This window comes from Triturus cristatus, chromosome 3_1 (genome assembly GCF_964204655.1).
Source record: "Triturus cristatus chromosome 3_1, aTriCri1.1, whole genome shotgun sequence".
Taxonomy (NCBI): domain Eukaryota; kingdom Metazoa; phylum Chordata; class Amphibia; order Caudata; family Salamandridae; genus Triturus; species Triturus cristatus.
The window spans coordinates 520435826-520463295 of NC_140583.1; the positions used below are offsets into that span (position 1 = coordinate 520435826).

Genomic DNA, 27470 nt, shown 5'->3' on the forward strand with positions numbered 1-27470 from the left:
GTTCCCTTTGGAGGTTCTAGATGTCGATACGACGCAGACTCAGCGTCACTTGACGCCGTTGCCTACGGCTCCTCTGTTACAGGAGGTTGAAGTCCCTCTGGACTCCCTGTTCCCGAGGTCATTTCGGTGCCCCTTGGTACAGGTACCTAGCGTTCCATGGCCTTCGGATCAACCTCAGGCTCCTCCACTTTCACTCTGTAGTGGACGAGTTAGTCTCCAACCGTCTCCTACCGACGGTTTGTTGTTGCCCCCCAGAATGGCGACTGAGGCTAGTGCGGCTTTTGCGAGGGCTATTCGCAGGGCTGCAGATATTCTTCGTTTTCAGCCCCCTGTGGTTTCCCTGCCCTCTGATCCTCTACTGGATCACCTCCACATGGAGCCTGTTGAGGTGGAGCCTTTGCTGCCCCTTGGTGGGTCTTTGTTTAACATACTGCTTGGTACCTGGGCACGGCCCTCCTCTGGTGACCCTGTTGATCGGGCCATTGCTCGCCGGCATCGTCCAGCCCCGGACGATCCTTTCTGCCTGTCCCTTCACCCTAGAGCTCAGGGTCTGGTTGTCCAGGCGGCTTTTGACTTGCAGCCTTCTTCCACTCTAACGTTGTTACCTCCCACTATGGAATCTCGGTGACTGGAGACATGTGGTCGCAACATTTTTGCCTCTGCCAGTGCAGGCATCCGTGCCTTAAACAAGTCTTGCGTGTTCGCATGTGCTTACTTTGCCCTTTGGGACTTAGTTGAGCTCCTTCCTCCTTCTCTCCCAGAAGGCCCCCGGGCTGACTTACATCGCCTTCTTCTTGATGGCATGGGAATGGCACAATTTTCCCTTCGATCAGCCCGTGACGCAACTAACTCTGTGGGTAGGGCACTGGCCCGGTCGGTTGCTTTGCACTGCCATGCATGGCTGCGCGACACTCGTTTCCCAGACAATGTTCGGGACGCTCTTCGGGATCTGCCATTCATTGGCATGGACCTTTTTGACTGCTATGCTGATTCAGCGGTCTCCCGCCTCATGTCTGGCCTTCCGTGACTTTCTGGCCCTTGCGGCCTAATTCCCTGCCTTGTGGTATCTTTTTCTTGTGCATAGGCGACGTTGCCTTGTTTGTTTTGATCCCTGAGTTCATAACGTAGTACCTAGGTGGTCTAGTCGGTTGTTTCACCCTCTTTGACTTTGTTCAGTACAGCCAGTCGGCTGGTTCTGGCTTCTTTTCAGTCCTCTGACTGTGACCTTATCCCAAGAGGTGCCCCCTTGCAGGGGTTAAGACTTACCCTATGTGGGGTATTTGCTGGCTATTATGTAGCTGCCTTTCTGCAGGGAAGGCATTGTACGCTCCTGTGAAGTCTTTCTCACAGAGATTCTTCTGTGGCTCAGTGTATGCGACTTACAGGTTTGCGTCATTATATTGCTCTTTCCGGTAGGGTTGGGGTCTACGGTTATCCGTATTACTTCCAAGCGTCGGTAGCGGTTCCCTACCATTAGGTCTCTGCTATCATCTAGCGCCGAGGCAGAGCAGCTGCGCTACACACTTCTCAGTGTTTGCGCATGCTGTGGGCGCCCCCTAGTATGTTCGCTGTCATGGGGCGCCTCCGTTCTTCTTCGCTTCTGCGGTGACTGGTCTACCCTCCATTCTTTTTTTTTTTTTTTTAAATCTTTTTATTAAAACTGATTCGACAACATCGCATAGTATCACAGAATCATAGCAAAGGTGACAGCAAAACAGAAGTTCTTCAGAATACATTAAATTTATGCAGTAGGAATTACACGGTGAAGGAGACATCTTCCTCTAGCAACGGGGGGGGGGGGTTACATATGTTACCACGATATGCGTTCCAAGAGGCCCATACTTTGGACCACTTACGGGGGCAGCCCCAAGCAGTGTAGACTGATTTCTCCCGCTGCATGCACCAGTCTTAGGTCTTTTTTCCAGTCCGCAATTTTGGGTGTATGTTAAGCCCCCCAGAGCTGTGCGATATTCCTTATGGCTATCATGCAACCGAGTGTGACCCATTGCATGGCATAAGTGTTCAGGTCCGTTGGTTCCCAGATATTAAGGAGGCATCTGGGAGCGTCTGGTTGGATCTCAATTTCTAGAGTGTCACTCATGATTTTGTGTATCTTACGCCAGTAGTCCTGAATTAGCCTACAGTGCCATAAAGTGTGCATGAAAATGCCTCGTTGTGTGCACCCCCGTCTGCAAGACCCATCCTTCTGGCCCCCCATGTGTACCAGTTGGGGCCCCGTAACATATATTCTGTGCAAAATTTTAAGTTGCACCAACCGGAGCTGCGCTCATATTGCGACGGTTTTAGGGGATGAAATCGCCTCCTGCCATCCTTCGTCGTTTAATTCAATACCGTCTTCTGTCCATTTCTCTCGCAACAAGGTCAGGGGGTCGCTCATATTGTTGATAAGCTTCCTATATGTCAGGGATATAGCCCGTTCAGGCATGTGCCCATCTAGAAGTCTGTCCTCTAATGGGGAGCTGTCCGGTAAGGAGGCGTCGCGAGTTATTGCGTACTGCAGTGCATGTCGGACCTGTAGATATCTAAACAACTCCGAGTCCGCCAATGAATACTGACTCTGAAGAACGCTGAACGGCTTTACTCCCTCTGCACCCCACAGATCTCCAATACTGGAAATGCCGATCAGGTCCCATTTGTTAAAACCTTTGGTGTTCCCCAAATATCCTAGCTTTTGTGAGTCCCAAAGTGGGGTGGCAAGCGTTAGTCTATTGTTCCAGCCTAGAGATTGTGTCGCAGCGTGCCAGATCTTGACTGTGTGTTTAGTGGGCCCCGTCAATGGGTATTTGTCAGGCTTGGAATACAGAGCTCGGGTATAGGCCCCGTTAGGGAGGAACCAGCGGTCCATCCGGAACCCCGGAGCGTCAGGGGGGCCATAGGTGCCGTGATTTATAGCTGTGAGGTGAGCAGCCCAGTAATATTTGCTAATGTCTGGTAGCCCGATTCCACCGTCATACCAACTAAGCGTGAGTTTTGGCAAGGCGATGCATGGTCTTCCACACCATAGGAGGTCCATCTGGAGTCCTTCTATTTCCCTAAAATACGAGTTAGGGACAGGGTCCGCGGCATTTTGTAACGCATAAAGGAAACGGGGCAAGAACATCATTTTAAACAAGGCAGCCTTGCCTAATAGAGAGATCGGGAGTGACTTCCAATGTACCATGTCACTTTTAAGCCGTTGCAGGGGTGGGTGCGGTCATATCTAAGTGTGGGGTCAAGAGAGACAAATATGCCGAGGTATTTGAAGCCCTCAGCGACGATTGAGATTGGGCGATTTCGGGGCAGTTGGGGAGAGTCCCCATGCAAGACATATATAAGTGATTTCTGCCAATTGACTCGGAATCCAGAGTATCTTCCAAACACTTCTAATATGTCGAATAAGACAATCAGGGACCTCTTGGGAGAGGCAAGGTAAAGGAGAATATCATCCGCATATAGGGAGATGCGATCCTCCCAGCCTGCCGACCACTGCAGCCCTCGAATGATCACATCTTTACGGATCCACGCTGCAAGTGGTTCAAGGGCCAGAGCGAACAACAACGGAGAGAGGGGGCAACCCTGGTGGGTGCCACGACTAAGGGCAAAGGAGTTGGATTTTTTGTTGTTCACTACCACCTGCGCCAGCGGTGCGGTGTAAAGGAGTTTTATCCAGCTGACGAACATCGGGCCAAATCCCATTTTAGTTAATACTGCGAAGAGATAGGGCCATTCAAGGGTGTCGAATGCCATAGTTGCGTCTAACGACACTATGATTGCGTCCTCTCATATGGTAGGGGCCCTACCCAACACCCCGTGGACTCTACGTAGGTTCAAGGCAGTGTTTCGCCGAGGCATGAATCCTGATTGGTCAGGATGTACAAGGTCCCCTATAACTTTCACTAGCCGATTGGCGAGTACTTTAGCTAGGATTTTAGGCTCAGCATTGAGCAGGGAGATGGGCCGATAGGAGGAGCAGTCGGCTTTGGGTTTACCGTCTTTATATATGGTGACAATGGTCGCCAGACGCTGATCGATAGGCAACACCCCCTCCTCAAGACTACCAGTGTACATGGATTTCAAATAGTGGCTTAATTGATCAGGGCGAAGCTTGTACAGCTCAATAGGGATACCATTTGGGCCGAGAGCCTTGCCCGGGCGTAGCACTCGTATTGCCAACGCAATTTCTTCAGTGGAAAGGGAACTATCCAGGAATTGGCGATCTGCCTCCGGGAGGGCAGGGAGGGAGACATCCTCCAGTAGGTTCAGGGAGTCTGCAGTTGTATGTGGGGCGACAGAGCTACCCTCCATTCTTTGAGATGGGTGATGCTTCTGTCTGGCCTTGTCTATAGACGATGGCGTCTTCACCATGTACGTCTGTGCTGTATCCTGCTTTGTGCCTACCTTTCTAGGCACTTCCCATTCAGGAGTATTTTGTACTATTCGTACTATTTCTTTGCTGTTTTCCGCGCAGGTGTTTCCATGCTTCTGCTTTGGGTTCCTGCTGTCACGCTCTCAGGGCGTAGTGTTCTCTACATGGTTGATCGCTTTTGGGGTGCGTGCTTAGGCCAATGCATTGGTCCTGCCTGTTTCCATTTTCGTGACCTGCTCCGTCTCATTATCTATCTCGCAGGGAACATTGGTTCCTCCCCGACGGGTAGCTACTTTCGCATGCAGATCTGGACGTTGTCTTGTCCAACTATACTTCAACATTACTGTTGGTATTTATGGCGCTTGTTTTATGCACACAACCCCTTTCAATGTGTATCTTTCTTAATGTATGTCTGTTCTCTGCTCTTCCCACAGCAGGGTCGCGCAGGCATCACTCCTTGGCCTTCGCCATGGTCTGCTCTTGGTACGAGCTCTTCTGTATGTGTCCGACTTGCCAAAGGGCACATTTTGCCGGTTGCCTACCTGGTGATGCGTCCTTCCCATCTGGGCTGCTCACGCTACCCTACAGGGGGATTTCCCTATTCTGGGTGTGGTTCTGCAGTCCACACTGTATGCTTAGGAGTATCCCTGTTTTCCACACGAATGCTAGTCTTACTGTGGTTCTGTTCTGGGTGCTTCTGTTTGTTATCGTCTGCCCTCTCACATGTCTTGTGAAGGAGCGACTGCGTACTGGAGTGTCTTGTGTTTCTGGTGATGTCAGCACTTTCTAGCCATAGGTCGGCATCCTACCAATGCTGCCCCACGTATCTTACCTGGTGCAGGTTCAACAGTGTTTTTTCCACTGTTGTGCATACTCGTCGCATGCGTTGACTCTGTCAGACTGTTTTGTCCTCTCTCTGGGTCTTATTTCCTGTCGACACATCGGATCCACTGGACCCTCGGGTCAGTTCAGCTTCTTTACGAAGCCATTAACTATTACTTCCGCACTGGCATTTCTGGCTCTGTGCTTTCTTTCTCTCAAGCCGGTATGCACACAAGGGTTTTCTTGATGGCTTGTGGTGCCTTTGCCTCTCATTGTTTTCCACTCTTTTCAGAGCTTCGTGGTCTGGTGTTGGCTGCGCTGGCCTTGCTGTCCCCACTGTGTTTTGTCACCTTGTTGACGGCTAAGTTCTTTCTGGAACTTGGTGGGGTTCAGTCGCAGACCCGCCTCCTCTATGGGTATGGCTTTGGTATCTATTCTAAGTTAAGGAATCTGCGGCTAGATGTCTCTATCAGATGGATGAGTTACTTACCTTCGGGAACGATGTATCTGGCAGAAACACAGTCTAGCCGGCAGATTCCTTAATGCCCGCCCATCCTCCCCGTTCTGCGAGGAGCTTTTCAGGTTGGGTTTCCCGTATTCGCCTCCCTCCGGGTGGCTTTGTCTTCCTGCGGGGTGACATTTTTTACTTCACACCTAGACGGGATGCTTCATTCTGTTTTGCTTGCTCTGCTCCACCCATTCTCGTGATTGGGTGATATGCTCATGTGTCATGAGTCCTTTTACATCCCTACGCCCTGGATCGTCCAGTGTGAGGTCTGCTCATGTTCACCCTCCCCCTTCTCAATCGGCCTTGGGGTCTCTTACTTCCCCTGCCGTCCATTGGTTTGAAGCCGATTGGCTCTGCCTCAGTATACAAGTCTCTTACAGGGGATACGATGTCCATTTCTGGTACTGACTTGTGGTGGATTGTCAATGCTCCTGTGTTCCGGACTTGTTGCCCTTCACAGTTTTATATATTGTTGCAGACTTTCTGTTGTTTGTCATGATGTTTTTTCATATCTTTTTCTGCCTCCGTGGAGGGTTCAGCCTCCGCTTTTGTGGGGTTGCTTCTCAGAGCGGTGCTCTGCTTTTCCCCTTCACTATTTTCAGCATACAGTGCCTGGCACTGTACTTTATGGTGCTGTTTTTTCACCATTCACTTTCCTTTCTTTTTCATCTTTTTCGCACACTGTTCCCACACTCTCACAGTTTTTGCTGCTGGCTCCGCGTTGTGACACGGAAAAGTTTCTCCGTCGAAAACTGACGTCAGCGCGCGGGAGGGGCATATATAGCTCAGCTGACGTCACGTCCGTGGACGACGTCAAGGCGGAGCCGTACGGCTCTGCCCCCGGCGCGCAGAGGTGCTGCTGCGGAAAGTTTTCCGGATCCAGTCTGTCGCCTGGGGATATTCCTAAATTAAGGAATCTGCGACTAGACTGTGTCTCTACCAGATACATTGTTACCGAACTTAAGTAACTCGTCCTTTAGTCGTGTTATATTAGAGGTTTTGCTTTGTTTACATCATGTCTCCTGTTGAGACATTTCTTACTGTCCTCAATCCTTGTTGTGCTTGTATGCACTGTCATCCATTATTTTCTTCTTTTCCTTTTTGTGGGGCTTGATCCCTTCACAACTATGTACTCCAGCTTTTATCAGATGCTTCAGTCAGGTCTTTCTGCCCGATATCTCTCTCTATTGGATGGAAATTGGTTATCTGTTAAGGCTGCCTGTCTGTTGGCCTTTATTTCGACTATACATTTGGATGGACCCCGTGGTGGTCTTCATTCCCTTCATAGCAGAGTTTTCACACCTACTGTTTCCTTTTTGATTTCCTGTTAACCGTGTGATGGTAGCCTCGTCAGTTAGTAGCTTTGGTTCATAGGTGGTTGCAGATATTTTTCTGGGGTGGGTGGTGCCCTATATTCCCTCTCTCCTCTTGTATGGTATTATGTTGCTGGTTTTCCAGCTTGGTGCTAATATCTGTATATCTATAATTTTGTTATGTTATTTATGTTATGTTATTTGTTCTTTTGTATAGCGCAACGGTTACTCAAAAAGAGTGTCCCGGCGCTTTTAGGTAAGGGGAACAGATTTCAGAATAACACAACACAGCTAAAAGAGGTTAAAAGATAAACAAAAAGAAAGCAAAACTACTGGCAGACCTATTGGGAAAACAGCCAGGTTTTGAGACCTCTTCTAAAATCAAGGAGAGTAGACGCCCCCCGCAAAGGGAGCGGTAGTGCATTCCACATCTGTGGGGCCAACAGACTGAAAGAGCGGCCCCCAAGGCGAGCCCTCTTCACACGCGGAACAGCCGCCAAAAGTAGAGATTCTGACCTCAACGAGCGAGTCGGATGGTAAAAGGTCAGTCTCTTTTGGAGATGTTTAGCTCCCACAGCATGGAGCGCTTTGTAGGCCAAGGTCAGAGCCTTAAAGGCAATCCGTTTGCGGATGGGTAGCCAGTGTAACGTCACCGACAACCCAGAGGCGCTGGCCCGTCTACTTAGGCCAAAGATGGCCCTGGCCGCCGCGTTCTGTGCAACTTGAAGCCTTTGTAGCAGATACTCTGGCAGGCCCAGGTAAAGAATGTTGGCATAATCCAACCTGGAGCCTATCAGAGCCTGCACCGTCAGCCTCCTGTGCTCCTCGGACAAGAGAGGCAAGAACCTCCGCAGCATTTTTAACAGGCCGAAGCAAGTGCCGGTTACCCCCAAGATCTGGGCTTTCATCGTCAGCCCCTTGTCCATCTTAACCCCCAAGTTTTTAGCCATGGGAGAAGAGCCGGACGGAGGGAACATGTCGATGGGCCACCAGGCCTGCCAGCTAGGCTCCGTATCGCACCCGAAGAAGAGTACCTCCGATTTGTCGGAATTGCACTTGAGGCTGTTCAGTTGGAACCATGCGAACACAGCCCCAAGGCAATTCTGGATACTCTCCCCGTCAAAGTCAGCCCCTCTCTCGCAAGAGAAGAGGAGCTGGGTGTCGTCGGCATACGACACGATCCGGGCACCAAATGACTCCGCCACCGCCGCCAAAGGGGTCATAAAGATGTTAAAAAGGGTCGGGCTCAATATAGAGCCCTGAGGGACCCCAACTCCCAGAGGCGGCATTACGGCGGTGTCAGATGATGTCCAGATCGTTTGCCGGCGGCCGGCCAAAAAGGAAGAAAACCATTTGAGCACCGTCCCCCGCAGACCAATCTCAAAGAGTCTTGCGAGCAGGCCCTCATGGGGGACGGTGTCGAAAGCCGCCGACAAGTCCAACAACACCAGCATGACTTTGCCCCCGGTATCCAACACCCCTTTAATGGTTTCAGAAACCTCAAGGAGCGCGGTCTCGGTGCTGCGATGTGAACGGAAGCCCGACTGGGAGTCATGTAAGATCTCATGGGACTCCAGAAAATTGGAGAGCACCGACTGAACGTGCTTCTCCAGAATTTTTACAAGAGCCGGCAGCAACGAAATTGGCCTGTAATTGGCTGGGGCTTTCGGGTCAAGTCCCGGCTTTTTAAGCAACGGGATGACCATTGCCTGCTTCCATACTGGCGGCACCTCTCCCAGACTCAACGAGAGGTTGAGAAGAGGGTGCGCCAGCGGATTAACCACCTCCGCCAGTTTACCCAGGAGCTTAGCAGGGCAGGGGTCAAGCGGAGACCCAGATTTTAAATTTCCCATAAGCGCTAGAGAAGCTGAGGCTGGCAGAGATGGAAACTCAGCCAATAAGGCGCCCTGCGCAACTGGGGGAGGCGAGCCCGCCTCGGGCATCGGCAATGTAACCGGTTCACTCGATAGAAAGGAGTCCTGGATGAGTTTGATCTTGCCTGTAAAAAAACACGCAAGATCCGCCGCCCAAGATTCTACGGGCCCCTCTTCCGAAGCAGTAGTCCGAGGGGAGATGAATTCTCGAACGATGGTAAAGATCTCCTTACTGGAGTTCGAAGCTGCTTCGATTCTCCCCGCAAGATAGGCTTTCTTTTCGAGGCAGATGTCTCGGTGGTAAGCTTTAACCACAGCCTTGTAGGCAGACCTGTCCTTGCTGTCATAATGTGCCCGCCAGGCCCTTTCGGCTACCTTGCACTGCTGCCGCGTAGCCCACAGAGCAGGGGTAAACCAAGGGGCCGAGACCCGCTTAGATGTCGGGCGGGGGGCGGGACTGGGGCCAGGTCATTCAGCCTCTCCGTCAGCCATTCTTGCAGGGACTCCAGGTCTCTCTCTAGCTCGCCAGACAGAGGGCAAGGGTGCGTCGCAGCAGCCTGAGCCAGCATCTCAGGGGTCACCCTGCTAAATGCTCTAGAGGCTCGTCCCCGCTGCTGTGAGACAGGGTTAGGCGCCCTGACGTTGCCGCTGATTACAAATTTGGCCAGCCAGTGATCCGACCACAAGACCGGGAGAATCTCTTTCACCACTAAAGGAGAGGTCGAGAAGACCTGATCTAGAGTGTGCCCCTTGTCATGGGTCGGGCCCTGCAAATGCGGGGTGAGACCCAGCGGAGTCATAGCCTCCGAAAGCTTAATAGCGGCGGGGTCCGACGGATCATCCATCCGGATGTTAAAGTCCCCCGCCACTAAGCAGTGTTCTGCTCTCAGTGCTAGACCCACCAGCACCGAATCAAGGTCAGCAAAAAACGTCCCAAGCGGACCAGGGGGGCGGTAGACTAACAGTCCCTTTACTGATTGATGCGGCGCTAGCACAATTGAAAAAGCCAACGATTCCGAGCCGTGGATGTCCTCAGTGGGCAAGATAGTGCAGGGCGTGCCCTTCTTTACCACCAATGCGACCCCGCCACCCCTGCCCTTTGCTCTGTCCTTCCTGAAGATGTCAAAATCCGGCGGAATGGCCATAGCCACATCGGGATTAGAAGCTTCACCCCACCAAGTCTCCGTCAGCATTAGGCAGAGTGGCTTCTCTGTCTCGAGGAGCTCAAAGATGTGTTGCGCATGGCTGCGAGCTGATCTGGTGTTTAACAGCATGCAGGCATACTCTGCACCAGCTATGTCAATAGGCGGGGCTGATGACAGAACCCGTGTCGGATGCCAGCCACAACCCGGACATCGCGACTTACCCCTATAGCGGCCCGGAAAGACAGTACAACAGTAGCTCTCCCTATGATTCAAGGAGCGCAGCTCCCTAGAAGAGTACCGCTCCAAATGAGGGCCCAGATTACTCATTCTCGGTGAACAGAGCCCCGCCCGCCGCCAAGACGCCTCCGGGACGCTGACGGGCGCAGACGGGCAGGACTCTGGCAAGACTCCGGCAAGCGACGGCGTCCTAGCTGCGCGTTCCCGCTGCGCGGGTAAGAGCGACTTTAAATAGGCGCCGAAGTGGAGGGAGGAGCGCCTGGACGCTCCAAGATGGCGCCCGCCAAAAAAAGCCTGGACCCAATCCAAGATGGCGCTGGTCGCCGATGACAAGACGATCCCCGGACCACCCACAGAACCCGGGCCCACCAAAACGGTGGTGAGTATTCCTCAAATTAAATGCAGGTGTGAGGGGGGGGAGAGCCCAGCCAGTGCACAGCAAATAAAACAAAAACAAGTGCCAAACGCGCGAAAACGCGCTAAACGCGCTAAAAACTGCACAAAGTAAAAGATTAAAATCTGCAGCCCTTACAAACCGCAGCGCGGTAAAACGGGACCTTTCAAGGCTGACCGCCGATTAAAAGTGCCTTAAATAGGCGCCGAAGTGGAGGGAGGAGCGCCTGGACGCTCCAAGATGGCGCCCGCCAAAAAAAGCCTGGACCCAATCCAAGATGGCGCTGGTCGCCGATGACAAGACGATCCCCGGACCACCCACAGAACCCGGGCCCACCAAAACGGTGGTGAGTATTCCTCAAATTAAATGCAGGTGTGAGGGGGGGGGAGAGCCCAGCCAGTGCACAGCAAATAAAACAAAAACAAGTGCCAAACGCGCGAAAACGCGCTAAAAACTGCACAAAGTAAAAGATTAAAATCTGCAGCCCTTACAAACCGCAGCGCGGTAAAACGGGACCTTTCACTCCATTGTTGTCACAACTTTGGTCTATTACCAATGTATGTTTGTATTTATATCTATCTTTCGATGGATACCTCCATTCTATGAGTGCTCCTCATTACTACACTGGTCAGTCTCCCTGCTTGCCAAAGGAGGCTGTGGTTTGCTTCCCCGACGGGGAGGATAATACTTTAAGTGTATTATGATAGACTTTTGTGTATGCGTATACATATATATTTATCTATACGTGTATATATGTGTTCATGGATATACAGGTATATGTATTAGGTGTGGTTGTGCTGAACTTCTTCCATAGGGTGTACGTACCTGGTTTTGTAACTACGCCTTTCTTGGTGCTCTAGTTGAACTTTAGCTTGGTCTTTGTTTATGCATTTATTTTTCCTTTCTCCTCTGGGCTTCTATGTTTCTTAGCCCCGAAAGGTTACTGTCTCTCTAGGAGGGTTTTCTCCGACTGCGAATGGTCTCTACCAGACGTTGTTGCTCTTCTTGCAATGCTTTTGTTCAGCATTGAAGGAATCTCTCTCTTTCTTTCTCCATCTTGGATGTGCTCTGAGATTCCTTTTCTCTGTGTGTTTCACAGGGTAGGGTTAGCTCACATACTAGTTTTCATAACAAGGAGGTGGAGCTCTAATTTAGTGGTATGGGCTGTTGCCCTTGGTTGCTTAGCCTTGTCCAGTCATGCATTGAATACTTTCAGCAGCGCTACATAGTATTATTGTTTCTATGAAGTGTTTTCTCCAACACTTTCTTATCCCTCTGCTGTGGGTAATGTTTCCACATGCTTTTCACGGTCTTGCAGACTTCAGCTCCCTATGGACTTCCCACAGTCCTTCTGGTGGACCATCTTCTTTGTCTCACCTATAGTCTTAAGATAGCCTGGTCACTTTATCTCATTACCGACCGGCTAGTCCTACTCAGGGATCTTTTGTGAGTTCAGTTCGCAGACTGTCCTGCAGGGATGGTGTTGCTTGGCTATCTAATTCTAAGATAAGGAATCTGCGGCTAGATGTCTCTATCAGATGAATTAGTTACTTACTGTCAATAACGCTTTATCTGGCAGAGACAGAATCTAACTGCAGATTCCTTAATAGCCTTCCCATCCTCCCTGCTCTGCGAACTGCTTGTCCTGTTACCTACAAGATCCCTTTTTTGGCATTCTGATGCCTTTCTTTAGAACTTTGTGATTGTTTGACACAAAGTTGTCTCTTTTTTGGCACACTGTTTCCATAGCCAGTTTCTATAAGTGGCTCCACATTGTTAGCGTGAAAAATAGCCACAGAAGAAACTGGCGTCAGCAGAGGGCTTATATGAACTCCTTCGATGTCTCATCCGGAGGATACTCGGGGGTCGCTTGATGCCCTCTACCGACACGCAGAGGTACTGCTGTTAAAAATAAAAAAAATCCAGATTCAGTCTGGCGCCTGGGAAGAATTCTAAGATAAGGAATTTGCGGCTAGATCCTGTCTCTACCAGATTAGGCATTACCGAAGGTAAGTAACTAATTTGACTAGCAAAGGGACAAAAGTCCTGGACTCTGAATATGAGGTGAGCCAGATAAATAGACAGTTTTTGAAGACCAATAAGATGTACACATTATTGGACCTTAATACTCAAACTCAGCGTGCCTGTTTTACACCAGTTTGACCCCTCACTGAACTATGTAGGCCTAAGTGGAGTGAAACTGAACTTTAAAGTAGATTTCACCTATGTGTTTGGTACAGTGAAGCACTACAGACTTTCCAGTAAACACTACTGAGCTATCTATCAATGCACAGTAATACTATAAGGCCTACCCCAGGACAGCACCTGTTCTGGCAGAGTGCTTTCTTTGCCAGGCTAACTGTGCTCAGTTACCGGGCAGCGCAAAGCGGTAGTCTCATGCACAGCCCTGCATGCATGTGTGCACACATGTTCATGTGTAACTAGCCTAATGTCCCTTACCCTATCTGTTCCACCGGGGCTTTATCTTAAAAGAGAGACACTGGTGATAAACACGCATCGTCCAAATACAGTGAAATTACTGTGAGTGAGAATCAGGTAGTGAAGCTCACCCACAGTGAATGTCGAAAAACCGGGTGATCAAAAGTGAAAAATTCTGGTAGACTAAATAGGCCAAACTAATTTCGATACAGTCGGGCTGCTGCCAAATACACAATTTGTGCTAGCCTTGATACTGCTTATTGTCTGTGAGCAGTTAGCACCAGGGTAGTGCTCTGTCACCTTATGTGGTTGCAATTCACAGGATTGTCTGGAGATGTACAGGCCTCTTATGGATTTGCCTTTTCGATGGTATATGTCTGTTTGGCAATAAAACAAATTCAGGCATTGAACACTACAAGGAGAGTAAGGCCATGTCTTGCTCTCTGGGTCTTTCGACCCGTACTAGATAGTTTCCTCATGAGTTCAGGAAATTACGAGTCTACTCCAGGGGGTTGGAATACAGGCAACAACAGTCTCTCCAGCCCCCGTTGCAATCACCCCAGCCTTTTCGTGGCTGAAAACTTGGATATGGAAAGCAGCGCGCAAGTCATCTAGGGCAACAAATCTGCTAGCCTCATTTGCTGCTACAACCGTCTCAGAGCTGCTTTAGCAGTGCACAACTGCCCTGTGGGAGGCAGTATCCAGTACTTTCTCCTAGGGAGATGATCCATCATATCTAACAGGTGGGTCCTCCAAATCGTTTAGCATGGCTATGCCCTACAGTTTATTTCTGCCCTACCACAGCTCCCACCTCCACCAAGCTGCCTCTCGGGGGAGTACCTGTCCATTTTAACGCAAGAGGTACGAACTTTACTCTTCAAATGATCCATCAATATGTTTATGAACTCGGAAATAGGGACAGGTTGTTACTCTCACTATTTCCTTGTATCTAAGAAGGAATGGGGGGGGCGGGCACAGCTCATCTTAATTCTTTGCCCTCTGAATGTGTTCCTACCGAAGGACAAATTCAAAATGCTCATGCTGGCCCAGGTTTCATTTGTTCTCAATTTGTTCGGCTGTGTTTTGGCCTTTGACCTACCGGACTAGTATTTTCATATGCTCCTCCTCCATTCCCACAGATGTCACCCGCTGTTCAATGTAGCACAGGAGCATTTTTTGTTTACTGTGCTCCACTTCAGCCTCACCAGTGCCCTTCAGGTTTTCACAAAAGTGATGGCGATGATCTCTGCCCATCTTCAGAGGCTGGGGATATTCCCCCACCTTGATGACTGGCTGGTGAAAGCGGGCTCGCCACAGTCATTTGTAGACCATCTACAGACGATGCCGAACTTCCTGACATTGGGATTCCCGAACAATGAACTGATGTTGCACCATACTCCTTCACAGTGCCTTCTTTTGGAGGAGCTGTGTTGGACACCGTACAGTTCAAGGCCTTTCCTCTGTTGCAACTAGTTCAGGACATTTGGGCTATGATCGCAGTGTTTCAGCCTCAGTCCTGGATTTTGGTGAGAGCAGTTTTGAGACTTCTTGACTGTTAGCCTCCTGCATCCTGCTTGTTGACTACACATGTGGTATATGTGGGCTGTGCAGTGGAATCTGAAGTTTCAATGGACCCAGAATCAAGGCAGCCTATCAGATACCATCCAGGTTTTGGAGGTGACTGCACGCAAACTGCAGTTGGCTGGTTTGGGATGCTGCCTGAGCGAATGCCAGTGGCTGAGTTTAATTCAAGCATTCCATCCATCACCTTGTTATTTTTACTTTTGATGCCCTAAATGCGCCGGGTATGCCCAGGTATGGGTCCTGTGCTTAATGTGCCACTGGATCCAAGCTTTACCTGGCTGTGTTCCCCAACTAGGGCGGAACCAGTTCTAGGTTGCTTGTGTTCCGGTTCAAGGAGTGCCTGGCCTGGTACACGTAACTGTTCCCATGAGGAGCATGGTCAAGATTGATTTGCACATGGGTGGGTCCAAACTGAGGTGGCATGGTGGGTGAAAAGCTGTGGATTGCGTTTCGGGGCCAAGCGATTGGCAGTGGTTGAGAATAATTCATGCATTCCATCCATCACCTTGTTGTTTTTTCTTTTCATGTTCAGCAATCCCAGACCCCTCAACATTCTTTGTCCTACCTCACCCCTTGAAAGAGGAAGAGCGACGCCATTGTCTAGCCCCCATAAGAGTTTTAAAGTTTTCTATCCATCACACCAAAGTTATTAGGTAGACAGTCGGCTTTTTGTGGGGTTCTCAAGGGTAAAGGAAGGTAAGACGGTACAGAAAAGGACTTTGTCAAGGTGGATAGTCCTCTGCATTAAGATCTGCTACACATTGGCCAAAAAGCAGCGTACGGAAAGACTAAGGATCCATTCCACCAGGGCCAATGCTGCCAAACCTGCATTGGCACGCAGAGGTCCTGTTCTTGACATCTTTCAGGCTGTGACTTGTGCTTCAGTGCGCACATTCAGAATGCACTACTGCCTTGATAGCCAAGTCGGATGTGAAGGGCATTTCGCCTGTTCAGTCCTGCAGGACTTTTTGGTCTGAGCCCACTCCACAGATCCTTCACCTTGGAAGGCACTGCTTTAGTATCTATTCTAAAGGTGAGGAATCTGTTGTTAGTAGTATGTATCGGCATAACATGTTACTTATCTTCAGCAAAGCTCTTTCTGAAGGATACTCTTTCAAATTGTAGATTCCTCACTGCCATCTCACCGCCTATTCTATGGAGTAATTTTTTCTTCACCATCTAAAAGTTTACCAATTTATAAATCTGCATACTGGTACCGCCAATTGTTTTGTGCTCCACGTCTGTGGGCCCGGAAAGAGTCAAGAAAGAAACTGATATCGGGACTCAAGGGTGGTACTTATAAGGGACTTTGCTGTGTCTCTACTCTAGCCTAACAAAGCCAACATGAGTCGTGTGGCGCCACCTAGCGGTGTGAGGAAGCACTACTATGACAACGTAGGGATCCAGTCTGGCATCTGGGAAATATAAAAATGGTGAAAAATCTGTGGTTAGATGTAGTATCGACCTGAAAGAGCTTTAGTGAAAGTAGCTTGTTGTTTTCATCCAAAATGGAACATTAAAATGCTGACATTCGTTGATGATGAATCTGATGTTTTTTAGTGCTTTCTAATACTATGCTCTTGATTGCTTTAGAATATCCAGAATGAAAGTATGAGCTTTGCAGGAGAAAAGAAAAGGAAGACGAAGGAAGAAGCAGCCTCTTTTGCCACGGTAATTTAAATGGATAGTTTTGCACATCAGAGTGCAATTTTATTAAATTACTTTATATTGTGATGAGACTGCTCAGAACCCAGTTTCATAAGTATCAAAAGCTGGTCAGGTGAGTGACACTTGAGACAGGCAAAGCATAAAGAGTAGCATTTAGCAGAAAAAGGCGACATTCTGATGTGTTCCTGTCTCTTTGTTTGTGCCTACATGCATATTGAATGTGTAATTAAGTGCCAAGTAAATTATTTTTAAAGCTTGAAGATTTGGAAATGAGTCTGTTCATCTGTTTATATATTATAGTTGTTGATATACTCTGCCAGGTTACTGGGAATAATGTGACTGGCTACTTTATAACTGGTATAGTGATGCATAGTTTAGAAATAAGGGAATTCACATTGTCAGTGGTATAAAGAGAATAATAGTGCAGGTGAGAGAGGTATACAGCAGTCAAGGAAACATTTTATGTTGTCCACATTATAAAATGGATGCAGAATTAAGTACAGTATCTAAGAAATTGCTGTTTAAGGTTGTTCCTTAAGGTGCAGATTGAGGTGTCCTGTCTGGTGTGCACGGGAGTATGTTCTATATTTAGGGCATGTTTGCAGAGAAAGATTGTTTGAGAGGAAGCTATTTCCAAGTCTGGGTATTTCCACATTAAGCAGAGCTTAGCTTCTAACAAATTTGTTTATTTCAGAGAGCTGATATTTTTGTGACATATTCATGTTTGTTCTGTGGATGCCTTTGTAGGTAAAGTATTTGGTCTTGTACACTAAGCGACGTTCAAGGGATATAAGAACAGGTATGATGCACTAAGAAATGTTTATATTTGAAAACAGACTGGTTGCTGCATGGCGAGCTGTAAGTGTGCAAGTTAGCATAGTTTTATAGTCTAAACATAAGATGACTTAATGGTTGGATGTACAAATTAAGGGTTTATTTTGGGATTAGAGAGAGGTTTTTAGTGGAAACAAGTGTATTTGGCCATCTTTTAGAAGGGAACATCTTGGTGGAATGGTTTGTCAAGTATGAAGCCAGCTGAATTTTCTGATGTGATCAGTTCTGATGAAATATCCATATCTTTCAGTTGGTGTGTCTAGTAATGGGTATTTCCAGGCATTTATTTTGGAGAGCAGGGGACATTTTGTCTTCTGTGGATTTAGCATGAGTGTCATATTATTCATTGAGTTTAGAATTTTCTGAAGGGTGGAAGCTGTGGGTTTAAGCCTATTTGAGTATTTAATCTTAACTTGGGTGCATATCATCTGCATATTGTAGAAAGGAAGTTACTTGTTCAATTGAGACGTCATTTAGTTGTTCAAAATAAAGATTGAAAAGTAAGGTAGTGAATATGAAACCTCGAAGACCTACATATGGAATTTTATTGGCATTGATAAATTATTACATTGTTTTGATGCAGTGTCTTTCTGAAAAATAGACATGAACCAGTTAAGCCCTATTCCACTACTACCCATTCTGCCATTTAGGACTTTTTAGAGAGTTTCATGGACAGTGGCATTAAGTGCTGCTGATATGAACCACGAGTTAGGAGCTTCCTTTATGGAAGAGATGAAGAACCTCATAAAAATATTTGATGCCATATGGTAAAGTAATTATCTCCTCGGAAATGGCTCTTACTGGTAGACTCTTCTAGTTGATGGTCAACACATGTTTTAAGAACCATAGGGTGGAAGTGGTGACCTGTGGTGGGCCTGTAGTTTTTCAGCAATTCTGGGCCAGCATTGTTTTTCAAGAAGAGGGCAAACACTTGTGGAAATATGGATTTTTATGGTCGGTTATGTCCCCTATCTTGGACCCCAACGGTTTCATGTATAAGTCACAAGTACATGTATGTTCCCTCCAGTTCCAGTTATGAAGACGCAAACACATGTGCGTCCACCGTCAACATGTCCTCTTTCAGATCCGCCATGAATGGGCCGGATATTCTATTCCTAAGTATGAAAGGCCACCGGCTTTATATGGTTCATTTATCCCATTTTACAGTCCAGGCGAGTAGGCCCTGATTCTGCCACCAAGCCTTTTCCTGCCTTCTGCCTCTGAAAGCTCCAGTCTGAGCCTGCATCTGTGACCATGAACTTTGTCTTACTCCCTGCGCGGCTAACGGTGCCTGATCCAGTCCGTAGCCTGCCAGAAAACTGTATTTCACCTTCAAGATTATCTCCTCCGCCCCTCATCCGATGCATTCCTGTCTAGCAGTTTAGGTAAACATTCCTCCAGCTGCCGTGCAAAGGGGCCAGGCCTCGCTGTCCTCATGCAAGTAATTCATAAACCCTGTTACCATGGAATATTCCTACCCCCTCGCATCTAGTGTAGACACTTAGACGCTTGTACACGCACTAACAGTCAGTATAGTCAGTATAGAATAAGATTCTATCCTAAGAGACCTTTCTTTTTGGATAACACAGTTCTTTAAACATAGGATATTAGATATGATTTGGGATTAGGTTGACATAACCCCAGACTTCTGTCTCCACATGTAGAGCTAAATGTCAAGTCCCTCTCTCCCCCTAGTTGCACGTCAAATCACACGTCATGCTGCTGCGCGCGCATCTCTGCCAAATATTTTTGCTGACATTGCGAAATTCTTTCATGGAACCACCCATTTGTGATATCATACCTAATGACGTTCTTTAGTTACGCCTAGTTACACCCATTTTAGTTACGCATGTATGTCTTTATCTCTGTTATCAACTGTTACGCCTCCTGCATCTGTTTCACTGTAAATGCCTCTTCTATAAAAATGATTACCTGTCAATAATGTATTGTTCCTTCCTTCCTGAACTTTCGTGGTGATGGAATAGAAGGCCCATAATTCGAATTATGTTCCTTTGTATAGGAATAAAGCCGTTCCGAATCTCTAATACCACGGATTCTGCCTCTTATTTTACTGAGCTATTCTTATTAATTTTCCGCATCAAATTAAGTACCGGTAATTAAATTATTTACCACATATATGGCGCCCGAACAGGGACACTTTCTCATCTCACGCGCCGGAGGTGCGTTGCAGGCCCGGTCTCCTGCCACAGCTGGACGGACAACAACGCGTACCCACAGGATTTCCTGTATCTCCCTCCTGCCGAGCGGGGGTAACTGAGGCTGCGATCAACACCCAGACGAGGCGGTGAGAAGTGCGAAGTATCCCGACCAGAGCCTAGCTGAGAGAGCAAGATCCGAGGTATACAGAGGCCCACCAGGTTCCGAAGTTCCGAAGTTTCGAGTCGAGTCCAGTCCGGTCCAAGTCCAGTTCAGTTCAGTTCCGAGGCCTTCCGTTCCGAGCTACCCGGTGAGTACCATTGCCGGGGAGGCGTTCTGACGTGCACATAGGTTGTGCCGGTCAAGACGGGTTTGGGTACACAAATCCGGTCTGCACTGTTTCAGCAGTGTATCTGTACTGTTTAGCAGTATATCTAGTATGTCTAGTATATAATTCAGAATTACCTAGTTAAGTGCCGAGTATTATGCTTAGTGACTAGTTCCCTAAATGGCTATCATTGTTGTTCATTAAATGTTAAATGTTTTAAATACGTTCAGCATATTGTGGTGTGAATGACTGTTCATTATTGTGTTTCGTTGTATTAAACGTGTTCAAAATTAGGTATCAGATCAGATCAGTCCTCAAAATGCCGCTCTTTTCAAAATTAAGACAGATCAAAACTAGAAAAGGGGTACTCGAAGAAGCTGTTCCCATTCCTCCTAGGGATACTCCAGGGTACTTCATGTATCATAAACATGGCCTAGACGCCATATTATTTCTTGATTTATGGGTAGACTACACTAAGGAATTACCAGAAAGTCAGAGGTGGCCCGCAGCTGGGACCTGGGACGCAGATTGCATCATGAAAGTAGAGGAAGAATTATGGAAAAAGAAAGCTAGACAATCACAGAAAGATGCCATTGAATTATGGCGTAAAGAATCATATAGACGTACAAAAAAAGCACTCAGACAGGAAGAGAAAAGTAAGGAGAATTCAAATAAAGTCCGAGAAAATCTATTAATTGAAGAAGGTACCCGAGCAAAATCAGAACAAGTAGACAGACAAAGAAATGCCCTTATGAATGGTATGTATCCTCTTTTGGCCGAAGGGTTACCTAAGGCTACTCTGGAGATACCCAAAGACTTGCCACCTCCATTGTTTCCGATAAAAGCACATCCCAAAGGGCATCCTAGAACCGCAGAAGATGTTTTCCTTTCCTCTTATTTAGACGACGCAGCTCCCGAGTATGCTAATACTGCACCACATAGACCGCCTGCCGAGGGGGTTCAACGCCAAGACCCTCCGTCTGTACCTCCGCAACAACAAACTCCGACACAAGTTCCGGCAAGCACATCTGTTTCTACAGCTGTACCCACACCTATGGTTGCTATATCACGTTCAACTAATCCTTTCACATCCAGCACCCCAGGCGGTGCTACAGGAGGTACGACAAACATTTTTTCCACGCCACCCAGAGTAAATAAACTTTCCTTTCAAGAATTAGCCCACCAACGTACGCCCAAACTAGTAACTCCCGACATGCTTAAGGAACTTCTAGTAGATTGTAGATATGACCCTGTGCCCGGCAAAGAGGACGAAATGCTGCTGGCATCATTACGTATCCGACGAGCTGCAATATATTTAGGGAGGCTACCAGGAATGACTACACATTTAGAAAATATATATCACTTTGTCCAGTCAGGGCGAGATTCTGAAAGTATTAATAGAGCCATGGAGTACCAGAAAGTGGAGATACAGGGGGAACTGTTACGTTTCCTCATAAATTGTGTGATCAGAAATCAAGACCGACCAGGGGTAAATCCGGAAGAAATGCGAATTCTTACCACATGGAGTCGGAATATATCAGAGGGGAGACATGATAGACTATTAAGCATAGTAGCTATGTGCCGAAAGATCCGCAAAGAAGTAGAACGAATACACGAAGAAAGATTGGCGGTAGACCAGCTTGAACAAAACGAGGAGGAGGAAGAATTAGAACTGCCCACAGGACAGTTAGAAACCATGGCCTATGTAGGTAGAGGAAGATCTTGTAATAATACTAGATGCTTTACTGATCCGATACGTCCGATACATCCAGAAAATAACAGAAATTTCCAAAACCCTATAATAAATATAAGGTCCCCCGAACATTCGTTCCAAGCCGCTGACAAATTACTTCGAGAACGAAGGGGTTATCATATACTAGATTCTATGGACGAACAAAAATTAGCCAGGTCAGCCGTTCACTGGGTTGACAGTCCCGGAAAATATAGTGATGATACACTAGCGCACACGTTTTTGAACCTCACCCCAGATGAACAGCGTTTAGCTGGTATCTACATGATTCAACAACTCCTTATATTATATAAAAGCCAACACTCCGATCCTGGTCCCTTACCTGATATATTGACTGAATTACTCACGAATAAATGGAGAGGTTCAGGTACTGAGTTAATTAGAGAAATACTAGAATCCAGAAAGCAGTACATTCTTTTTGTATGCCCCGAACATGTCTCACTGCCCATCAAGGAAAGAACGACGTATTATATGGATAGACAGAATCCCTTACGCGAAGTCCACCCGATAAAAGGTGATGACAATCAGTTTAAACGTGTGTTTGTATACACACCCATATCTAAAATAGAACTATTAGAAATGAAGAAAGTGGTACCCAGTCATGACAAAGACCCAGCGGGTTTCCACCGTGAAATTAAAGACATGTTGCTCATGGGAGAGTATACCTATCCCGACATTATGAAAATATTAAAGGTATTAATGCCTGCGGGCATTTACGAAAAACTCAAAGAAAAGGATTGGGAGGTGGGAGACCAAAAGATAGATTGGACAGCATTAGAAAACGAAGAAGCAGCTCGAGGTCCAGGTTTAGGGCTTGGGGAAAAGACCAAAATACTACCAGGTTTATTAGTACAGGTACTGCCACGTTTATTAACTACGAAAAAGGAAGACTGGGGTGCAATCTCAGCCTGTAAACAAAAGCAAGATGAAGACACTAGTGATTTCTATGCCCGATTCGAAAAATGTTTTGGTATAAATAGTGGAATAAAAGCAAGTAGCGAATCGTATCCACATCTGTTTGTGACAAAATTAGTTGAAAATGCCTTGCCCCAAGTTAAGAATAGAGTATTGAAATTCGAGAGTACCTGGCAAGGTAACACTCCGTCACAAATGTTACAAATGCTACAGTACCATCACAATAGAATTAGAGAGGAACAAGAACATGAACAAAGACGCATGAAAGACACGAAAATGAAAATGCTAGTTTCCCAGACAGTTCCAGCTGACGGTCATAAAAAGGGTATGACACAGTCCAGTGTTTCAGCAGGTTCTGTAAAAGGGACATGCAACTATTGTAAACAGCCAGGTCATTATGTACACGATTGTCCAGTTTTAAAACATAATATCGCCATAGGTAATACAAAAGAAAGACCACGGCCACTTAGACAGGATCAGAACCAACAAGGAGCCCCGCAGCATGCACAGGCCATGCCAGCTCCGCAACAGTCTATGCCAGCTCCACCACCGCAGCCTATTGCTGCCACACCAACAACGACACAACAGATGTACCAGACCGCACAGTATGACTATCCTGATTATCAACGATACTCATGAAACAGCCTAGAGAGGGAAGTTGGCTTACCCCTTATCGAGGTCCCTGTAGATCAAGAAGGACCTTATGTACACAGTGAACTATTAGGCCAAGATAGAAAATTTTTACTTGATACAGGGGCAAGCCGAACAACCATAAAACGTAGTGAAGTTCCAGGGGCACCCCTCTCAGGCTCACAGAATATTTCCCTTGGTTTTTCAGGAAAACCCATCATTAACGAAGTATCACAGCCTCTTCCACTTACGATTGGTCCCTTGACACGAACTACAGATTTATTGCTTACTAAATCATGTCCAGAAAACCTGTTAGGTATAAAAACATTGAAAGCTCTAGGAGCTATAATATGTTGTTCTCCGGAAGGAGTAAGATTGTTTTTACGTGATTTCAAAGGGCACTATGTGTCCCGAGACATGGATCACCGACTGCAGACTTTACCCACACATTTATGGGCACAAGGCCCTACAGATGTTGGTTGCATGAACATTACACCATACCGAGTCACACTAAAGACAGGAGTGGTACTACCACGAATGCGACAATACAAGTTACCCCCAGATGCTGTAGTGGCTTTACTGCAAATCGTTGACGAGCTTATTACCCAAGGAGTGGTTGTGGAAACCGACTCCAATGTATGTAATTCCCCGATAATTCCGATTCTTAAACGAACTGATCCAAAAGCCCCGCCAGTATATCGATTGGTTATTGATCTGCGCGAATTAAATAAATGTATTGTACCACAATACCCCGTAGTTCCAGACATTTCTTCATTACTGACAGCCATTGATTCCGAAGCAACATTCTTTACTGTAATTGATCTCAAGAATGCCTTTTTCAGCGTCCCAATAGATCCGGAAAGCCAATACTTGTTCGGATTTAGTTTAAATGGACGAAGCTTTAAATTCACATGCGCACCTCAAGGATTCACAGAAAGCCCCAGCATCTATAGCCAAGCACTGAAACGAGAACTTGACAGTATCCACATGCCAGTCAACACTGCCCTGCTTCAATATGTCGATGATCTGCTGATCACCGCTAGAAGCGAACCTGAATGTGAAAAAGCTTCACTGACGGTTTTACAATTTTTGGCCGAAAAGGGGCACAAGGTGTCCCCTTCTAAGCTGCAATTCTGTGTCCAGCGAGTTGTTTACCTTGGGCACTCGCTGTCCAAGGAGGGAAGGCAGCTTACGTCAGATCGCATCCAGTTAATTGCTAACATGCCAATACCCAAGACACAAAAGGAGGTACGGGCTTTTATAGGCCTCACTTCATATTGTAGGCAGTGGATCCCTCAGTATGCATTTCTAGCAAAACCACTCATTCAGTTGACAACACAGGAGGCGGCCACATCGACTGTCCTCCCTTGGACTCAGGAACATACACAAGCTTTTGAAAGCCTAAAGAAAGCTTTATGTCAAGCACCTGTTTTAGCAACACCATGTTACAATAAACATTTTACGCTCTTTGTTACAGAACGCGAAGGTACTGCCTTGTCAGTACTCACACAGGAACAAGCAGGATCACACAAACCATGTGCTTATTTTTCTAGTACATTAGATCCCGTAGCTCAGGCTCTGCCTGCGTGCCTGAAATCAGTGGCAGCGACAGCTTTAGCAATCAGACAAAGCGATGCCATAGTATTAGGACATCCATTGACAGTACAAGTACCACACGCAGTAGAGGTTCTTGTGAACCGAACGCAAACACAACACTTGACTATAGCAAGACTTACCGGTTACGAATTGACATTGTTTCAGCCACACATAGAAATCAGACGTTGTAGTACATTGAATCCTGCCACACTTTTGCCAGTAAACGGAACAGACCCACTAGCACATGATTGTATTGAAGTTATTACTATCACGACGAAACCCAGACAAGACTTAACAGACGTCCCATTGTCAGATCCAGACCTGACGTTGTATGTAGATGGTTCATGTATGAGAACAAGTACAGGAGAGCTAGTGGCCGCGTATGCAGTTACAACAGACACTGAAGTCATTGAAACATATTGCATAAATACCTTGTCAGCTCAAGCAGCAGAGCTCACCGCTCTGACACAAGCCTGTATTCAAGCCACAAATAAGAAAGTCAACATATACACTGATTCACGTTATGCATTCGGAGTTGTACATGACTTCGGCGTGCTGTGGCGAGAGAGAGGTTATTTAACTTCTCACGGTGCCCACATTCAGCACGGACCCCTCATTCATGCCTTATTAGATGCAATACATCTACCCACTGCAATCTCAATTATGAAATGTAAAGCTCATACGAAAGTTACTGATATCATTTCCCAAGGCAATAACCTAGCTGACAGAACAGCTAAACAGACTGCTCAGAATCAAACTCACACATCTGACATGACAAAGACAATAGTTCTGACACCAACACATTGCATGACGGTTAAGGATCCCGCTCTTGACGTAATTGACATACAGACACATGCTACACCAGACGAAATAAAGAAATGGACTGAATTAGGAGGGATCCAAACGAATCAAGGATGGATGACGAAGGAAAAATCTGTATGGTTTCTTCCCGACTCAATGGTCCAAGTCATCATTAATACAATACATAGTCCAGCGCACCTAGGAGAAAAAGCTATGCTAGACAGCATTCAACACATTTGGTTCAACAAACATTTACGAGCAGCAGCTAAACAAAAAGTTCGTACCTGTATGATCTGTTGTCAGTTTAACCCAGGTAAAAGCATTCCCGTAGAACAGGGTGGATTTCAGCCTCCTGATCACCCTTTTGAAGTCCTCCAGATGGATTATATCCAGATGGAACGATGTCGAGGATTCAAATATGTTCTTGTAGTTGTTTGTGCTCTTTCCCGTTGGACAGAAGCATACCCGGTTTCAGATTACACTGCCCCGACTACTGCCAAACAGTTAGTTCGAGAATTCTTCCCACGGTACGGTTTACCACGTGTTGTCTACTCAGATAACGGCCAGCCGTTCTCATCCGAACTAATGAAACACGTTTCACTTTTGTTAGGCTATCAATGGAGATTTCACTGTGTCCGACACCCCGAGGCAGCAGGTCTCGTGGAACGACATAATCAAACTCTGAAAATTAGATTGTCCAAAATATGTAGAGAGAAAGGTGTCGATTGGGTAATAGCCTTACCAGTTGCACTCTTTTACATGAGAATGGTAGCGCACTCTCGAACAGGGCTATCCCCTTATGAGGTGATCTTTGGCAGACCACCAAATATGTGGGGGATGCCTATACCACGCAAAATAACTGATGTTGACTGTAATATGCTGACAGATTACCTGGCTTCCTTGATGTCTGCACTACAATCTTGTCGTTCACAGGTAGCTGCAGCCTTTCCCGACAACACCGAGGTGAAACCCCATGACGTAGTTCCCGGGGACCTGGTGTTAGTGCGGAATTTTGACCGGAAGACTCAGCTGGATCCTAGGTGGAAATCGCCTCAACTTGTACTACTCACCACGAGGACAGCCGTGAAGATCGAGGGTCGCAAAGGATGGTTACATTCAAGTCATATCAAGAAATTTCATGGACTACCGTCTGATGTAAACGTTACACCTCGCGTGTCTTCACCGATTGACTCAAAGCTTCCTTTGGTTGAACAAAACGATAAGGAACTATACAAACTAAAATTACGGTCTAATAAGTCAGACAATTTGATTGTTTAAGTCCTCTCCAAGGTGAATCGGTCGAATTTGTCTCTGACATGTATCCCCTAGACCTGAATAGAGAAAGAAACCGAAAGATGCAGTTGAAAAGACATGCGTACTGTAAATCACTGCGTAGTCATTGCACAGTGACGTTGTTAATTTTGTTTTTCTTAAGTCTTTTAATAATCGCTGCAAGTATATTGTTGTACATATATTATCCTATTTCTAAACATGTTTACAATGTTACTGCTGAACATTCTTTTAGTGAATTACCCCCGCATGAGTTGTCCTATAGATTTGCGCTGCGCAATAACACTTTCATTAGTATGCTACATCATTCCCATCAAACCAGCAATGCTACAAATTGTTGGATATGTGGCCGACTCCCTCCCTATCAGAACTATAAGGGAGTTTTGCCCCTCTTTCCCTATCCGTTCACACACAATGGCTCCTGTGGAGCATGGTTTAGTTTGATTAATTCCCTAGATTCGGATTCCGCAGTTTATCAAGACAACTGGGTATGGGGAAACCTGAACTTAGTTTTGCTTAAAGTCTGCTACCCTAACAAGGAGGGACTTTCCAAAAGAACAGGAACTGATCTAGAAAATGAAGTATACGGATTAGGTAATTTTACACTTAACCTCATGATCCTGAACGTTGAATCTGAAGCTACACCAATCTTGTCCGCCATGTCCGTATTCCCAGTAAAAGGGGAACTATGTATAAGAAAGAATGGCTCCATACACATGGGCCATAGTAAATGCACTACTGTGATAAAATTCAGTGATCAAGGCAAGTCTACATTTAGAGCTTCTCGTCATTCCTACTTTATATGTGGCCAGACCGCAT

At 46.8% G+C, this 27470-nt stretch overlaps 1 protein-coding gene across 3 annotated transcripts in view; it reads left to right on the top strand.

Annotated features, from left to right (window-relative positions):
- The window catches only part of FANCI (FA complementation group I), a 556119-nt gene that overhangs the window by 428850 nt on the left and 99799 nt on the right, over nt 1-27470 (top strand). For all 3 annotated transcript variants that reach the window (XM_085644440.1, XM_085644438.1, XM_085644439.1), the window contains exon 35: nt 16276-16353. In XM_085644440.1, the coding sequence (XP_085500566.1) occupies nt 16276-16353 (78 nt within the window). The remainder of the gene's footprint in view (nt 1-16275; nt 16354-27470) is intronic.